Source organism: Cricetulus griseus, chromosome 4 (genome assembly GCF_003668045.3).
Source record: "Cricetulus griseus strain 17A/GY chromosome 4, alternate assembly CriGri-PICRH-1.0, whole genome shotgun sequence".
In the NCBI taxonomy this organism is placed as follows: domain Eukaryota; kingdom Metazoa; phylum Chordata; class Mammalia; order Rodentia; family Cricetidae; genus Cricetulus; species Cricetulus griseus.
This window is the reverse complement of record NC_048597.1, coordinates 226,088,286-226,106,812: the sequence shown is the minus strand read 5'-3', so window position 1 is coordinate 226,106,812 and position 18,527 is coordinate 226,088,286. Positions and strand designations below refer to the sequence as shown.

The window sequence follows — 18,527 nt, the reverse complement described above, 5'->3', positions numbered from 1 at the left end:
CTGGGATTAATATGTCTGAAGGGAAAAGAAAATGGAAAATTTTAGCAAGCAAAAAGCTTGCCTGGACCAATGTTTTGATAACTGCAGGAAATAGTTCAGGAGGGTTTTGTGTTGTTTAGCATCCTGGTCCAACCATTTGGTCACTTGCCTGCCTCAACCACAAAGGGTTGTACAGCCTGGCAGAGAATGGGGCTCCTCCGTCTAGCCTGTGGGCCCAGACAGGATGAGGGGAACTGCTGATGGCCACCAGGGGGCAGAGATGAGAGCCTGCTGGCCAGTGTCAGTACTACTGGAAAAGCAGTTTGTCCTTGGACTCACAGTGTGGGCAGCTTGGCAGGGAATGCTCAGAGTACCGACCCATGGGAGGCAGAAAGCCAGATGCTGCAAGTTAGGACCCTGGGCAGACTTTCCCCTCTGGACTTCAGTGTCTGCTCTCTTCAACTGCTATGGTGGTAGAGCTGATGGGTCCCCATGGCTCCATCAGCAGCCTCAGGCCCTGCCTGGTGGCCTGGCCTGGTTTCTTGCTCTGGGATTGGGAGGCAGCCAGCTTCTCAACTGCTCTGTTCTAAGAAACACAAAACCCAGCTCACCCACAACCTCGCAGGCATTTAATGTAACTCTTGGATGGTATTAGACACATTTGAAAAATAAAATATGAATCTAGCAGTCGTCAGATCACAATGACAGTCTTATGTGCAGTTATACACAGAATTCCACAGACTAGAAAAATTAACAAACAGCTCTAAAAGAACCATCAGTCTGCAGATCTTAGGGGCAAGAGAGACTCAGGAAGACAGGGCATGGTGGCGACTGTGTGGAGAGGGTGTGCGGAACCTCTGGTCAGACTGTAAACTGGGCCAGCCTTTGAGTTCATCAATGTACGACACTCTTCCTGAAGAACGTGGACTGTGCTAGACCATCACGCCATCACTGTGCAGTGTGATAGACTGTTACCCCATCACTGTGGAGTGTGCTAGACTGTCAGCCTGTCACTGAGTGCTCAGATGTGGGGGTGCTGCTGAGTTGATCTGCAGGGTAGAAAAGCAAGGGACAGCTGGGTGTTGGTGGCGCACGCCTTTAATCCCAGTACTCGGGAGGCAGAGGCAGGCGGACTCTGTGAGTTCGAGATCAGCCTGCTCTGCAGAGAGTGAGTTCCAGGACAGCCTCCAAAGCTACAGAGAAACCCTGCCTCGAAATGTTCCCCTCCCCCCCCAAAAAAAAGACAAAAAAGAAAAGCAAGGGATGAACTCAAAATTTCATAATTTTACCACTGAAATATCGAGTTATGAAAAACAGAGAAAAATGACTGAAGAAACTGTCAAAGCATTGGATTATGAAATCACACTCCACACGGTGAAGTTAGAAGAGAATCAGCCCCAGCTTACAAGTGTGGTCCTTGAGCTCGTGTGTCACACAGGAGGTTCACAGCACACACCTTCCCACAAGACTCTGAAATGCCCAGAACATTAAAAACCATAATCCGACTTGCAAAAGTAGCCCTGTCCAAGCCCATGAGATGGTGCAGCAAAGACACATGGCTCAGTGCTGTGTAACCCTGATGATAAAAGTTTGATCCCCACAAACCCACAGTGTAAGGAAAGACCTGACCCATAATTGTACTCTGACCTTTACACCCTCCCCCCACACACACCATGGCACACATACAGCCACAGTTGACACAAAAATAAATAAAAAGTTACAGATAATTTTAAAAAGTAGTCAGGTCAGGGAAGAAAAGAGGAAATTCTGTGTACAGCTTGTGGCAGTCGTGCTCTCTGAGCAGGATCCAGAGACAGTGGGGCTGCCAAGGCCCTGCCTTGGAGCCAGGAACCCTGGGTAATCTTGGGCAGTTTGTCCAGAGCTCCTTAGGAGGTGTTTTCTATGCTAAGACAGTAACTGACCCCCGCTCTGAAGGGCTTGACGCCCAGAGCCACTTGCTTCACAGAAGGGGAAATTCTGCAATGCCATTTAGAGCAGAGCTTGGGCACAAGGCCACTGTGGCCCCAGGACCAATCCTGGAGGAGCCCAGCCCTTGGAATGCTGGGTAAAGAGATGGTCCTACAAGCCTCAGCTGCTAGAATGAGGCCCCTTGTCATTGCTAGGCTGTCCACCTTCCAAAGTCTTCAGAGAGCCTCCCGGCCTTGTCCTGTTTGTTTAGTGAGAAGGTACAATGTTGATTCTAGCAGGAAGGTGCTGGGGGCTCTTCCTGCCTGATGGCCTGCCAGGAATGACAAGGGCTCTGGTGAGACACCCATCCCATCACTGGTGGTGCCAGTCGCATCTCTCAGTGAAGCAAGAGGTGTCCCAGGGCAGTGGGAGAATGAGGGTTGTAGTGACAGTGGCCAGGATTGAGCAGCCTCACTGACAGGAATAGTCCACGGAGACCGGAAGCAGGCTCTTAGAACTAACTACCCACCGCTTCTCTCCAAACACCACTCACTTACTCCACACACTGTCAGCATTTGCCTCTTTAAAACAGTAAGGGTGAATTAATTCATTGTCTTAATGATGTAGTCACTGCTGCTCTGGTGTGGGGGTCCTGGCAGTGGACGGAGTGGAGAAAGTGGTCACGATGCCTCTGGCATTCACTTAGACACAGCTGAGCTGCAGCTCATCACCCACTGAGAGGGGCTATGAAGGTAGGCACTCGTGGGCACACAAACCCCAGCACGAACATGAGTAGAATGAATGGCCCAGCGGTTTGGATAAGGCTTCCTGAGAGTTGCACATAAAAAATTAATCTGGGAACATTACCAGGGCAGCAGGGCACCTGACAGTTTTCAACAATACCCCACTCCATAAAATGCATAGTGCTCCAGGTACCTCAAAAACATCACACCCGGGGTACTGACTACCCGTAACACCTAAACCTAAAAACATTTCTATGGGGCTTAAATCCCGAGGAATCCCAAAACCAATGTGTTAATATTCAACTATCATAGCTCATGTTCACCTGGGCTAAAGGGGTAGGTCCAGCCCAAACCCCGAGCTCATGGGATCTCTTCGTGAGAAGTGCAGTCACACGAATGGCCACAGCTTTCGTCCTCTTCACACGGAGGTCATGAAGTCACAAAGACCCCCAGGCGATCCTGAACGTGGAATTTACCTTAAATGAACTGTGCACCAGGGTTTCGTCTAGATCAATGACCACACATTTCTTCCCATAGTCGAGCACCGTCACCTCTGGAAGGAGGGATTTAGCTGGTGGCTGAAGGGAGAAAAGAAATCAATATTATAAACTCAGTGGAAGAGCCTGGGCCTCCCCAGCTACTTCATAGCAGAGATGACATTAATGACGGTGCAAATGAAAGCAAACACCTAAAAGGCCCAGCCAAGCTTATCATGTATGTCACAACAAGGACTCGGCAACAGAGACTCTGCCCCAAGCCTGGCTCAGCATCATCTCAGACACTCTTTGCTATTAGTTGAAGTGATTATACCTCCATGTAAAAGAGATGCTTATCAGTTGTACCAGCAGTAAGCCACCCAGTATTCTTCCTGGCATGCACAGGGTGGCCATTATTTATTATTATTATTATTATTATTATTATTATATTAAAATGGATCACATAAGAATGAGTGCTTACAGCTGGGTGGTGGTGGCGCACGACTTTGATCCCAGCACTCGGGAGGCAGAGGCAGGTGGATCTCTGTGAGTTCGAGACCAGCCTGGTCTAGAAGACCTAGTTCCAGGACAGTCTCCAAAGCCACAGAGAAACCTTGTCTGGGTGTGGGAGGAGGGGAGAATGAGTGTTTACTCTATAACAACTACTCTGACTTCACAGGCTTATTGCCTGGGGACATGTTTTGCCTAAAATTCACTGCCAACACATGAGGAAACTTTGGAGCTATGTTAGACCCTTGATATTTTTATTGATGTGTATGCATGTGTGCCTGCTTGTCTCCATGTGTATGCAGTGCCTGTAGAGGCCAGAAGAGGGCGTCAGGTCCCTGGAACTGCAGTTACAGGCGGAGGTGAGGAACCACCATGTGGGGTGCTGGAAGCTGAATCCAGGTCCTCTGCAGGGGAGACACAAAAGTCTTAATTGCTGAGCTGTCTCTCCAGCCCCATGCCCAGCATTCTTAAACACTTGAAGAAAAGCTGTAGACCCACCAACAAGTTGTCCTTCCAGTATTAAAATTGACACTGTTGTGGTGTGAAACCGATGGCTGGGGCATCTGTACGTCTTATGTCAAGTTAGACTTTAATCCATGTTCCGTGTTAACCACATAAACAACCTGTCCTCAGAGCAGCTGACTCCTATCCTGTGGTGGGGTGGGAAGAAGCTAATATACTGTTCTATGATTTAAGTATTTATTTCTTCGGGCCTTGCCTCCTTCCAGAGATAATGTGAAGTATTTTAATTGACTGTGGCATGTTCAGTGGCTAATGTCAACTAGTTAATTTTTCCCCCTGCAAACTGTTTAATGTTTGATGCAAAACAAAACATAATTAAATATCTAGACTCAGCCACAGGAGAATGAACAGTGGACTTTTTCAAGCAAGACTGGAACCAGAAGCATTTAAGCGACTGGTTCCTTTCGCTTTTGAACATTAGCTAATGAAAGAACATTCTTTTGAAGCTGGGCTGGATGGTGCATACCTATGATCCCAGGAGGGCTTCTCAGGAGGCCGAGGCAGGAGGGTGGACAAGACTTGTCTAGGCTATAGAGTTAAACTTAGGGGCTTGTTTGGCTAACTTAGTGAGAGGGCTGGAGTAGCTCAGTGGTAGAATGCTGGCATGAGTGAGGCAACAGGGTTAGCTCCAGCACTGAAAACGAAATTTAAAATCGAGCTTCAGCCAGCATGTGTGAGCCACAGGGCTGGTTAGCTGAGGAGGTAGGGATGGTGCTCACCGAGGACAGGGGCTGAGCAAGAGGAGGTGGCACATGGGCCAGATGCAGGCTAACTCCAGGGTGTTCTGTGCAGTCACATCTCTTTCTAAATCACGGAGAAGAAAAGCCCAGAAGGCTCTACTTCCCACAGCTCTAAGTAAAACTGGCTCAGTCCTCCGAGGCCTCCCAGCAGCAGCAAGAGAGGTGGGCTGTGTCCTGCCGGCCGACAAGGACTTCGGGGCCTGAGAGGGGACTGTTTCCATCATTATAAACGGCCGAGCCAGCAGGTTATTAAAAAAAAAAAATAACCAAACTCACATGAAGTTTTGTACAAAAACATGTTTCTAAAAAGGCCGGGTTGAACACAACCAAGAAATAGGGAATTCTTTCTTTGGGCCCCAGCAGAAGGTATGCATGTGACCATGGTAGAATTTGTTTTGATTTTATTGCACAATCATGTAAAAAGACAGTCCCTCAGGGAAGAGTGTGAACAGGTTAGACCCTTTTCCTGTCTATCCCCCTCCCCTGGGTAAAGCCGGCTTCCTTCAAGCCCTTCCCTTTGCTTCACACACTACTAAAGGACGCTTATAACTTAAGTCACTTAAAGTGCTAGCCTGGAAAACAAGGCTCTAGCAATTCTACCCCTCGAAGATCAGAAAACATCAAAGATCCGCCAAAAGTGGCCCAGGGATTTTCCAAGCCCAGGACTAAAAACTACCTTCTCAGCATATGCCCCCACACTTTATAAGCATTCTCTGATTAAAAGTAATTAATATCCTGATATCCCTGATGGAATAATGCAAGGGGGGGGGGCAGGTGGGCTGAGCCGCCTGTTAGGCAAGCCACTGATTTTTACAGCAGAGAGGAAGGCCAGGTTGCTGAAGACGCAAGGAGGGAGGGCTCCATCAATTCCCAGCCCTTCACACAGCTTCTCTGGGAACCTCCCCTGGAAAAATGCAAATTCCTCAGTGCCCCGCTGAGACAGCCTGAGTTCTTGGCAATACAAGGACACTGGAAAGCCACCATAGTGCTTTGTGACTTAGCTGGTCTTGAACCATTCACTCAAAGGTCTAACTAAATCTTTGCAGTCATCATAAAGCTCGTGAACACACCAGGAAGGGCATTACAGGGGGCCGGAGGGGTGGCTCAGGGGTTAAGAGCACTGGCTGCTCTCCCAGAGGTCCTGAGTTCAATTCCCAGCACCCACACGGTGGCTCACAACTATGTATAATGAGATCTGGTGCCCTCTTCTGGTGTGCAGGCGTACATGCAGGCAGAACAATAGGTACTAGACAGACATTCAAGGTGCTCATGACTAGTAATAGACTCTTGCAGAGCGGTGGGAGCAACACACTCTCGTGTGTATAAATGTGTTTGTCTGGAAGCTTTCTGAGAGGGGTGGGACAAACATTAATGTTAGTTATGGTAGATCGTGGGAACTTCTGGGAGGATTTTTTTTTCCTCTTTAATTTTCTATCATTTAAAATTTAACTACTGACTTGGATTTTTGTTGAATAAAAAGTTCAAAGTCTAAAACTTTTGCACATGCAAAAAGCAAAACATGTGAATGAGAGAAGAGGGGTGAGGCCCAAAGCAGAGATTGGGGACTCTGTGCCAGCAGTTGCTCTGGGCACTCATGCCTCAGATGGCTCTTCCTCTTTCCTGGAGAAAGCCTGCAGGAGGCCAGGGGACCTGGTCTGGAGGCGCAGTACTGTTAAGGTATCTAGTTGTTTGATGCAGCAGCCCTAGTTTCAGTCACTCTCAGTAATACCCAGAAGCCCCTCTGCTCCAGAAAGAACAGGGTCACTCTATGTGACTCAGGGAACCTTGGGAAGTCAGTACAGGTTTTATCGGGGATGTCAAGACTTAAATTCAGGACTGAATTGAGCCCAGGTGACCTTGCTCTAAGCCTGAACGCTGAGCGTCAGTGGAGATGACAGACATTGTGCCCCCTGGAAGCACTGTTTGCCTTCATGTCATCATTCAAAGATGCAAACTGGGGCTGGGGATGCAGCTCAGGGGTAGAGTACTCGTTTAATATGCACAGGTAATTTCCAGTGGAGGGGAGCGGGGACAAAGATACAAGTTACTCGTGTGGCCTATTTGGAAGCCAGTCCCAAGAGGAGTCACATGACTGACCCAGTCCCAAGAGTCACATGCCTGACACACCGTCTGCTGTAGGTATGGGGCAGAGCCTGTAGTTTACCCATCCGATGCTAAGATAAATTACACAAGGAACCTTCTTGTTCCTATTTACTTCATGCTGGAATTCTGTTTATGGCTCAGCCCAGTTTGGGAGAAAGGGCCAGTTTCCTCGGGGTGGGTGGGGGGTCTGCATGGCCCACAGCTGCTTTCATTTGGCACCTAGCTTTACAGTGGTCACAAATTACCTTAGTGTCCAGTAGTGACACGGAACAGGGCTGGGCAATAGATACTGCTACTTGTACAAGAAGAAAACCTTTGATCAGGAAGCCCCTGATCGAGCCTGCTGGGTGTCACTGGGAAACTCTGGCTCAGATGCTACGTTGCCTGATCAGTCTTTCCCTCAAAGAAGTTCAACCCCTAGGCATGGTCAATGGAGAACTCCAAGCCTTGAGAAAAATAAAATGATTGACCTTTTTGGGCCAGTTGCGAATGGCACGTTGTACCGAAAGCCTTCTTGGGCAAACCCCAACTCATAAACCCCACTCTATCCAATGCAGGACAGCTGTACTTATTGGAGGCTCCAGGAAATACGTCAAAGTACACAAACAGATTGCAATCCCATAATTGGAATCAGATAATCCTAAAAGACCAATTCATAGACTGTTTTAGAAACTGAGTCTGTCCCCGAGGACTCAGGGCTGTGCCTAGCCGTAAAGTTCCTTAGGGAAGTTGTTTGCTGCATGATTTGAGGGTACACAGTGCTGCTGGCTGAGCAAGGGGGACACACAGGGGAGCAGTGGAGGCCTGGGGACACAGGGACAGCTTAGCTCTGGAATTCAAGGGTTTAAAAGGGAAAGTGACGTGCTAGCTGAGGCAGAAGAGCAGAGCAGCTGGCCTGAGGGGCCTGAGGGGGTGGGCAGGGACCTGAGAAATCAAGGAGTCTGCCAGAAGTTTCCTCTCCACCCAGAGCTGCAGCCAAGCAGCCCGGCAGCCAGCAGGTTCAGTGAGGCTGACTGTGCTGGGAAGAAGCAAGTGTGGGCGATGTCATTGCTCTCCTGGTCAGAAGAGCTGGGCCCCTTCGGTACGGTGGGTCGGGGTGGCCTCCAGGCCACCTCAGTTTACTATCACTGGAGCTGTTTCTTGGGAGAAGGAAAGAGAGGGTTGCAGGGAGAAAAGAGGTGAGAAGGGGGGAAACACCACAGTTGTCTGTTTTCTCCCCTGTACAGCAGTCCCATTCACAGCTCAAGCTAACTTTGTTTCTTTGCCTTTTTTTTTTTTTTTTTTAAGCTGAATATAGTTGTTTACACCACACGATAAAACTCAACAGGAGCAAGAACACTGGAATGGAACACCTTTCCCCTGAGTAGACCTGAGGGCATGGAAGGATTTCATGAACGCTTGAATACAACTGGATAAAGATACATACGCTTGGTACGGGAATGACCTGCCTCTGGTCACCCTGAGGAAAAAGAAAAGAAAATCATTGTCAGGATGGAAGGCAAAAGAGATATATTCTCGAAAGAAACTTGTAAGCTCTCTCAAGCACAGGCACAACAATGGCCTTCCCACCCCTGCACCCTGGTAGCAGTCAGTGAGCTGAGGAACTTCCTGGAGGCAGCAGGCCTATGCTGCCTCCAGACCCCTCCTGGACTTGGAGGTGGGGTTTCCAAACTCATGGCCTTTCTGTTTATTTAAACAGTGTGTGCCCTGCTCCCAAGAAGCTGATTCTAACTTAAGAACAAAACCCAACACTCATATTTTGATCCCCACTCCTCTAATAACTGGCTTGTTTTATGTTTTTAAGCAACTCCCCCCTAAAAGGACATGAGGGAGTCAGGTTTATCAGATTACAAGGAATATCTGACCCCTCCAGGTCCTCGGTAGGGCAGAGGAGAGAACAGAAAAGAGGGGACAAGGGCAAGGTATCAGAAATTCCCTCTCAGTCTGCCCATGCAGCTTTCTCCTTTAAGGCGAACAGAGCACTGTATTTACTAAGGGTGTTGAGATTATCCAACAACTAGCCTCAGCCCAGAATGCCAGCCGCTGCAAACTGGCAGGAACAGCTTACTATAGCACTGATAATTGTTTCCCCCCCCCCCTGTATAGTAGGATAGGGAGATGTACTGTGTCATGTCTCCAACTGGAGGATTTATGAAAAGATGTGTCCATGGTTATCAAGGTGGTCACCAGGATCATGGTTTCCAGTGAACGCCAAACCAGATGGCAAAGAGGCTGGCACCTCCTAGTAGCTTTGCTGAGACCAGCACAGTGACCTCCTGATTCTCTCTGGTCCCCAGACATCACCTCTGTGGGGTGACTGCAATTCCTCTTTTCCCTGAAGATGGCCCCGATGGCTCCTTCCTTTGCCAGGAGGCCCTCCTGGCGCCCCTCTCTACAACTCTAAGCAGCCTCTATCAGAGGGGAACTACGTGGCTCCTCCACACAACAGCACACGCTAATCAAATCCTGGTGTCCAACAACTTGTGCAGGGGACTTCATTCCAGAAACATCTAAATACTACCATTCCCAGTGTTTGGACCCAGGAGCGGATGGCTGTTATCGATGGGGGAATTTTAGCCAGAAGCTCCTAAGTGCTGGTCCCTTTAGGGTAGTGACACTGAGCTAGATGATTGGGGGAAAGCGTCCTCTAACTTCACAACACCATCCCTGGCCTGTCTGCCAGGGTGTCTCCCAGGGCAGGGACAAGTCTCTAGGCACTGCAAGCGCTCCCGTAGGCAAAGCCCCACTCCATCCAGAGACCACAGAGCCGCACTCAGTCAGCCTCAGAAACACCCGTCATGAGGTGAGCATGTGTGTGGAGAGGCTGCAGGAGCACCACTGAGGGCTGACAGAATATGGACAACAAACACACAGAAGTGCTGAGCCACGGGTATATGGGAATGAGGACTGCATATGTGTGTACACATACGCATGTATGTGAGGTATATGTGTGTGCATGAGGTGTGTGTGTGTGTGTGTGTGTGTGTGTGTGTGTGTGTGTGAACATGTGTGTACTATGAGAGGCATGTGTGTGTGTGTATGGGATATGTGAATTGATGTGTATAGGGTATGTGTATATGGTATATGTGAGTGGTATTGTGTATGGAGGCATGTATGTGTATATTTGTGTTTCCGGAAACCCTTTTATGCTTTCTTTACATCTGGGGTTCTCCACGGTCACTGCCATTGGAGTCTTACTGGGCACTGACTCCTGTTTGTCTCTGGATGCTGCTGGTCTGCAGGTCCATGGTGTAGCTGAGATGGCCCCAGGACTGTCAACTCAAACCATTACTGCAGAATGGTTGAAAAAGGTTCTAAACCTTCCTCTTTCCAGGGTAGAAGGCGTCTTAGCAGTTGCCTGTCCTGTCCTGTCCACAGCCTTCCATCTTCTCTACCATGCTGAGCTGGGAGAGGCAGGAGCCCTGCAGACTTCAGTAGAGTCAGGTCTGGGATCTACTTCCACATCTGGGCGTGGCCTGTGTTCTGTCAGTGCTGGTGGAATTCAGTTCAAGAGGCAGAGTGTCCCTCGGGAGTCAGCTTTCCAAGCCACGTGATCCCGTAGACCGACAGCACCTCACTTTAGATGTAACTAAGTTTAAAAGATTCATTTTTATTTTATGTGTATGGGTGTTTTGCTTGCATGTATGTCTGTGTACCATATGCAGGTGCACCTGGAGGCCACAAGGGGTGTCAGATCTTGTGACTAGAGTTATAGAAGGTTGTGAGCTGCCACATGGGTGCAGGGAACCCAATTCTAGTCCTCTGGAAGAGCAGCCAAACCTCTGAGCTTTCTCTCCAGCCCCCACCTCCAAACCCTGAGTTATTTTGGTTGTGAGTTTGGCCTTTAATGGCTGAACCATCTCTCCAGCCCACCTGAATTATTTAAAAAAACATTTAGGCAAATATAAATAGAGGCAGCCCATGAATGGATGGGAGACTACAGTGCCCAAAGGAACGCCTTTAAAAGGTGTTTATCTCAATAGACCATGGTTCCCTTCGCTTAGAGCACTTCTCCACAGTGACGGTGTCTTCAGTCTCTTATTTAAAACATATTTTATCATGTTTATCTATCTCTTATTTATTTTTTATGTGCTTGGAGGCGTGTGCCGCCTGTGTGTGTGGAGGTCGGAGGATGACAACTTGCATGAGTTGGTTCTCTCCTTCTACCATGTGGGTCCCAGGGATGGAATTCAGGTTGTCAGGCTTGGGAGCAAAAGCCTTTTCCTGCTGAGCCACCTCACTGGTCCCCACTCATGGCAGTAGATTTTAAGCAGGGAGGGAGAGATGTGCATGGAGAGAGCTGCTTGGACCTGGGGCCAGGATATGAACCACAGCAGACTCTCATTTTACATGTCACTGAGAGTTACACACACCAAGGAGTAGCGTCTGTGAGGGCAAGCTGTCTTTCAGTGTGCTCTTTCTTAAGCTTTCTCCAAGATTCTTTGACATCTTTTCCTTCCACAGGAATCTAAAGCCCACCCAGAAGCACACAGAGCTAGCTTCCAGCCATTCGAATCCGTTTTTATCTCTCTCGGGCATCTATATAAACAGTGACATCGTCATAAGCAAGGCTAATTTTATAACTTTTCCATATTTATGACAACTGTTTCATTTTCCTGTTTTATCCCACCAGCCAGAACCTACCAATGATTAGCCTGTGTTGTTGGCTGCTCATTTTCAGAAGACAGAATAGGTTTATATCATGATTTTATCATTGCTTTCTTCTTATACTTTGCCATATTTTTGATAATATGGAAGGATGGCTGGGCTATTAAATACCTCATTGATTAGACCTTTTATCACTGTAAATGTCTGCACTGTGTTTAATGCTTTTAAAACTTACTTGTCATTTGTGTGCATGTATAAGGCGTGTGCGTGTGGCCCGGGCATCAAATCCCCTAGAGGGGTACTTACAGATGGTTGGGTGCTGGGAACTGAACCCAGGTCCTCTGCAAGAGCAGCAAGTGCTCTTAACCACTGAGCCGTCTCTCCAGCCTTAACATATTTGACTTGGTTCTTCTTGGTCTGATACTAATATTGCCTTAGCAGCAAGACTTTTTTCTTTTGGTTCAGCCGCCCTGACACACTGTGTCATCTCTTTACTTCGGTTTCCTTTATCATGCTGTGTTTGAAGTTTTTATGGAAATAGTGCGGCACTCACTGCAATAGGCACTAACCAGTCCTTACCCAGCCACCCCAGCTTCTCTTCTGGGCGGGTACATGGTAAGGCCATGCTTCAGTGCCTTTGAAATTAGGTGGGTAGAGCCACATGCGGGTATAGCCATGTGTCTTGCTGTGGCCACGAAAGTCAAAATGCATTTGCTTCTGGGTCAAAACCTGCAGGGAGTGTGACAGTCAAGGGAACCAAGATGCTGGACCATCATCACTGTAGATCCATGAATGAGATGAGTTGAGCTGTTGCACACAGCAGCTCACAGGTGGCCACTGAGTCCATGAGATATGGCTAGCCCAAACTAAGATTTGAGCTAATACAAAATGCATACATTACTTCTTGAACTGGTAAGATAAAAATAAATTATCTCAGCAATATTTTATTGGTCCCACGTTTGAACCTTGGATATATTGGGTTAAGTAAAATATTATTAAAATTAATTTCATGTGTTTTAAAATATTTCTTAAAATGTGACTAGAATGATTTAAATTAGATTTGTGACTCACTGTATTTCCACAGAAGACTCAGCCAATCTATGACAAGTAATGGATGAAGGAAAAATAAAAACTATTTAATAACTCTCCAAACTATTTTTAAAATTAAGCTTAAAATTAAAAAAAGATTTATTTATTTTTGTGTGTATGAGTTATTTTGTCTACACATATGTATGTGTGCCACATGTGTGCAGTGTCTGTAGAGGTCAGAAGAGGGCACTGGACCCTCTTAAACTGGATGGAGTTACAGATGGTTGTGAGCCAACACATGGGTTCTGGGAACTGAACCTGGGTCCTCAGCATGAGCTCCTAACCACTGACCCGTATCTCCAGCCCCCTGTGGGGGTGTGTGCATGTTTGGGGGTGAACATATGCCATTGCCTTAAGTGTGGGCAGATCAGAATCAGTTGCAGCACGGGTGACATAGCCTTGTGTCTTATTGTTGCTGATGAGATGTCTGAGACTAATATAATTGCTCATAAAATGTGTTTCATTAAAGGCATGGTGGCGAATGTCTTTAATCCCAGCACCAGGGAGGCAGAGGCAGGTGGATCTCTGTGAGTTCAAGGCCAGTCTGCTCTACAGAGTGAGTTTCAGGACATCCAGGGCCACACAGAGAAACCCCGTCTTGAAAAAACAAAGAAAGAAAGAGGAGTTACTTTCAGAGTCTCATCATCATATACCCGGCATGTGCTCCACAGTGTCCCAGTCCGGCCAGTGAGTTTTCCAACAGCAGGTGCTATCTGTCTTTTTCAGCTCAAGAACAACAACAAAAAATCTGTCCCTCCTTTCTCTTTCTGGAACTCCTCTTGTCTGCGGATGGGTCTAGATGTCTCCTTTCCTCCCTCATGGTTTCCACTTTGTGTTTCTGGTTGGAATTCTAAGATACATTTTCCACTTGCTTTTCCAGAATTCACACTCAGTTCTCAGAAATGGCTGCTCTCTCCTTCTCCTTTCGTTTCCAAGGTTTTATGTTTAGCGATGTGAGGAGATGCTGGAGTTCTACAAGTCTCTTCTGTCCCAGTGGCTGTCCTGAGATGTCCACAGAGGCTGGCTTCTGTGGCTGCCACTGTTTTCCCCAGGAGTCTCAGGTACTCACTTTTCAACAGGGACCTCTCAGCGGAGGCTACATGTTTCTCTGCATGTGCAAAGCTGTGCTGTGTGTTCTGACTATGGTTGGCTGTTCGATCCACGAGGATCTTTGGAGGATGCTGGAGCATTGAAAACGCAGAGGAGCCCTGTTTCCATGGACCAGCAGAGGGGAAGGAAGCCCCATACTGCCAGATACCAGTGGGAGGGAACAAAATCATCTAGTTCACCAGCAGAGCTCCTCTAGGGTGCCTGCATTACAGTGGGCAGTCAAACCCTTCCCCACAGGCCTCTGATGCTGGCTGACATCTTAGGACTGTCTTAGGCCTTTTCTAGCTCTCTCCATCTTGCTTGTTGTTCCTGCAGGCTGGCCCAATGCTGTTCCTGGGGTGTATGGTAGGCCGGCTGGCCAATTGCTGTTCCTGCAGGGTATGGCAGGCCGGCTGGCTTATGAGCTTCTGCTGATTCCTTGAAGATATTGCACTAATGCTTTTATGTGGGTTCTGAACCCAGGCTGTCGGGTTTGCACACAGTGTTGTACTCAGTGAGCCATCTTCCTAGCTCTACTGTGAATATTTCTTTATGTTAACAATCATGACATGCCATCCTTCAGGACATGCATGCCATTTTTAATCAAGATAGCAACTGAATGTATGGCTATGATGTAACTCATTTAACCAACTACCTAGTTTAACTCCTTCTTGGAATCATTATGTGTCTGAAAAATGTACCTCCATTGCCTCAAAGAAGGCTAGTTTTGTATATGTTCCTGTGTGTGTGTGTGTGTGTGTGTGTGTGGATCAGAGGTCTGCATCAGGTAACCTTCCTGGGTCATTATAAGCTATGCTGGATAGCATCTTGTATATCAATCTTTGTACATTCCTAATGACAGTTTTTTTTTCTGTGAAATAAAATTGCTTTCATCAACAACAGCACACTAAGATTTTAGTTCCACACAGCCAAATGTCCTCTCGGAAATGCAAACCAATTAGCACGCCCTCTGCACCACTTACCGCTATGCCACACCCTCCACCCACACCAAACCCAGGAATCACCTTTAAAATCCTCACAGACAGGAAAAAGGTTGTTCTAGTTTAGACTTTGGCCACATCAAATGTTTTTCACATTTTGAGCCATATACCAAAATCAGGTATTTTGATCTGTCCCACATTTGATCAGTTGTATTTTTTTTTCTTATTTAAATATTTAGTGTGTGCACACATACTCATGGAAGCCAGAAGAGGGCAGAACATCTTCTGGACTAGAGTCACAGGCTGCTGTGAATGGTGTGATGGGAACCAAATTCCAGTCCCCTGGAAGGGCAGCAAGTGCTCTTAGCAGCAGAGGTAGTGAGCCATCTCTCCTGCCCGACAGCTCTGTTTCTTTCTTTTAAAAAAATTTACTTTTATTTTATTTGCATTGGTATTTTTCGGGCATGTTTGTCCGTGTGAGGTGTCAGACTTGTACTTACAGACAGTCGTTGGCTGCCATGTGGGTGCTGGGAATCGAACCCAGGTCGTCTGGAAGAGCAGCCAGTGCTCAACCACGGACCATCTCTCCAGCCCCCCAGCTCTTTTCTTGGTCTGTGATTTATCTGTTTATGTTCTTTGTTCAGTTATTTGGAACATAAAGTTTTATGACTTTGGTGTCTGTAATCTTTAACCACGTTCCTGATGGATAATCTCCTTTGCATTTTTCAATGTTTTTTTTTTTTTTCCCTCTTAACCTGGAATCCAAAGTTGACAGAAATTAATGTAACCTGGTTTCTTTGCTTATTCCTGGATGGTGTCTCTTTGTCTATCTTTATACTCTTAACTGTTCTGAGTTATTTAGTTTCAGATGTGGCAGTCAGACAGTCCGTGGGTGGTTTTGGGTTCTGACCTATTATATTACGACAATCTAACACACACACACACCCCGGCAAACACTACTCAGAGCCCCCACCACTTTGCTGTTGTTAAACACTGTTGTTATTACACAAGGTATTAAACTCAATTACACTCACTGCAAGGTCTGCTTGGCCTCTATCTTATTTTGCCTGTTTCTGTATTTGCTACTGGTTTCTTTTTAAAAATTATATTTTTTCTGTGTGTGTGTGCCTGCGTGCATGTGTATCTGTGCACATGCATGCGTGTGCATGCCTGTCCATGTCACAGTGTTCATGAAGGGGTCAGCGAATACCTCGTGGGAGTCAATTCTCTCCTTCTACCATGTGGGTTCTGGGGCTTGAGCTCAGGCTATCAGGCGCCAAGCTCCTTTACCAGCTGAGCCATCACACTGACCTTAAATTTCCATCATAATTGCTCTTCAGTTGCTACATGGGAGGACCAGAAAGCCTTCCTTTAAAAAGACTGAACCCAAGTCTTAAATGGTGGCATACACATTTCACATACTCTAGTGAGGGAACCTGTCTCCGGCGGGACATTTATACCGGTGCAGTTTTCCGGATGAACTGACCTTCTGAAGCCCGCTGTTCTCCTCCACCAGGGGCGGAAGCACACTGGGGCTGCTGGGCAGAGGCGCCTCCACATTGTAGTCTCGGAAGCAGCAGAAGAAGGAGCTGAGGATGCTACGACCCCTCTGCTTCTTCAGGCTGAGGCTGCGCTGAGAAGCTGAAAGAGAGAGAGCACGCTGTGGGTGACTGAACCATGTGAGTGAGAGTGAGTGCGGAGTGTGCGGGTGCCTCCTGGGACCCCGACTCCAGGGGCCCTGTAGCCCAATCCCACAGGCGGCACAAATCCCTTTGACCTCAGCTCAGTAGGCTGCTTGCTCCTTAACTGCAGTCCTCAGGGTCATTGTCACGTGTGTTCTCCAGCCCGAGGAGGGGAAGCATTTCTACCATTCAATAAGCAGTATTTCAGTCAGTGACTTCTCATGAACAGACCAGACCTGACCCTCTCTCAGAAGCATCTTCCCTTTGAGCAGCAAGCAAGAGCCAATCAGAAACTCAGTTCTTGGGCACTTCCCATGCATTATAGACATGGCCAGCTTTAGGGGTTAAGGAGCACAAGGGACCCCCCCCCCCCCTTCTTAAAGTCAGGTGCTTTTGTCAAAAGTTGGTGGGGGAACCTGGGCCCACCCAAGAACAAAACCAGAGATAGCAGATGTGACGAAGCAAACCCGGGCTTTAGAAGATCAGGAAAAGTTGTCAAGATCCAATAATACTGTGTCCTGGCCTGTCCTGGATGGAGGCACCTGAGGGAGGAATGGGTCTTTCTATTTATCAGGGCTCAGGACAAGCTGCCACAAGTCAGAAATGAAAGGTAAAATCTGGTGCAGATGGAAAACACACCTCAGGGCAGAAGACCGACAACTTGGATGGGCAGGCGCTTTTGCCTGGGAATGCAGCTGGGGCAGTCTTACCACATGCTGTGGCTGGGTGGGTCTGCAGTGCTCTGGGCTGTAGCCACAGGGAAGGGACCATGGGTTAAAGAGATGGAGAGCGATCATGAGAACACGCCTCTCCTCACGAGCCATCTGGCGCCATTCTTCACTGTGTGAGCTTAGTGATTTGTTCAGCGCCTTTCCTCCCAAGCAATCACAACCTTAGGAATAGTTTCCTGGTAACAGCAAAACCAAAAGCATCCAGGAGATGCAACTGTTCAGATGTGGGTGGTCTGCAACCCCCAGGCATAACCCTCGGGGCTGGGTAAACAGCTCAGTGGCTAAGAGCATTCGATACACAATAATGAGGATCAGAGTTTGGATCCTAACACCCAAAAAACAAGTCGGGTGTTCCACAGACACCTGTAATCCATCTCTAGGGGCAGAGACAAGAGGATGGATGGGGTTCACTGCCTTCTACCTCACTAAGAAAACTCAAGCCCCAGGTTCAGAGAGAGACCGTGCCTCAAAGGAGTAAGCATGGACAGATGGAGGAAGCCTGATGCCCTCTTCTGACCTCCATCACACACACACACACACACACACACACACACACACACACACACACACACACACACACACAAAGAATGATAAACCCTGGGAAGCTGATTGTTTCTGTCTTCTTCATGAATCTTTGAGTGTATGTTACAGAGCCCAGTGGTCTCCTTTCAGGACTCAAAGGCCCACAGGTGGTGGCCTCCCACACATATGTGAGCAGTGAGAGAAGACACGGCTGCGGTCAAGTTGACGGATGCCAACGTTCTGAACCTCACCTCCTGGATTCCACACAGCTCCCAGAGGACGCAGGGGTCACTGCTTCCCCTTTGGTGAGAGGGAACAGCTAGTACTTGCTGGTGCCAGGAGTGGAACCCAAGTGGGCCTGTTTCCAAATGTGTGATTTCCCAAGTGCCCGCTGAAGGCAAATCTTGAAACAACTGAGGTTTGATTAAGTAGCGGGGAGCTTGCCAAACAGAGAGGAAGGCATTGTTATAAACTTGTATTTAATACAAATGATTGCCCTGACTGTCTCACTGTTGCTTTGGGAGTTTAAATCTTTATGTTACATTCAAATTACTTAACCATGGGCAGGGGTTAAAACCCAACAGCCCACTGGTCTCCAGGCTGATGGCATGTTTCCCTGCAAGTCTATGGTTTGCTCACGTCTCAGAGACAGTGAGCAGCCTGAGAGGAAGTACCTCCCAAGGTCTGTGTTCATCTTTGGCTCATACAACTCCTTCTCACCACTAATTAACAAACAACCTCTTACAAAGTCAATCAATCAATGAGCCTGGAACTTGGAACCAGTAAGGCACTCACACATCCGCCACTGGATCACTCACTGTCTAGAGAGTTGGAAGAAGTGAGTTTGGGCAGTATGGAGGCTGGTGGACGTGGACAGGTTCCCC

The 18,527-nt window shown here is 47.7% G+C and overlaps 1 protein-coding gene across 4 annotated transcripts in view; it reads right to left on the bottom strand.

Annotated features, from left to right (window-relative positions):
• Ctdspl (CTD small phosphatase like) overlaps positions 1-18,527 on the bottom strand; it is a 115,005-nt gene that overhangs the window by 12,260 nt on the left and 84,218 nt on the right. For 2 of the 4 annotated variants that reach the window (XM_035444042.1, XM_027415346.2), the window contains exons 2-4: positions 16,195-16,349; positions 8,408-8,440; positions 3,107-3,208 (exon numbers count right to left, since the gene is read on the bottom strand). In XM_035444042.1, coding sequence (XP_035299933.1) covers positions 3,107-3,208; positions 8,408-8,440; positions 16,195-16,349 — 290 coding nt within the window. The other 2 variants (XM_035444041.1, XM_027415347.2) reach the window with 2 other exon arrangements.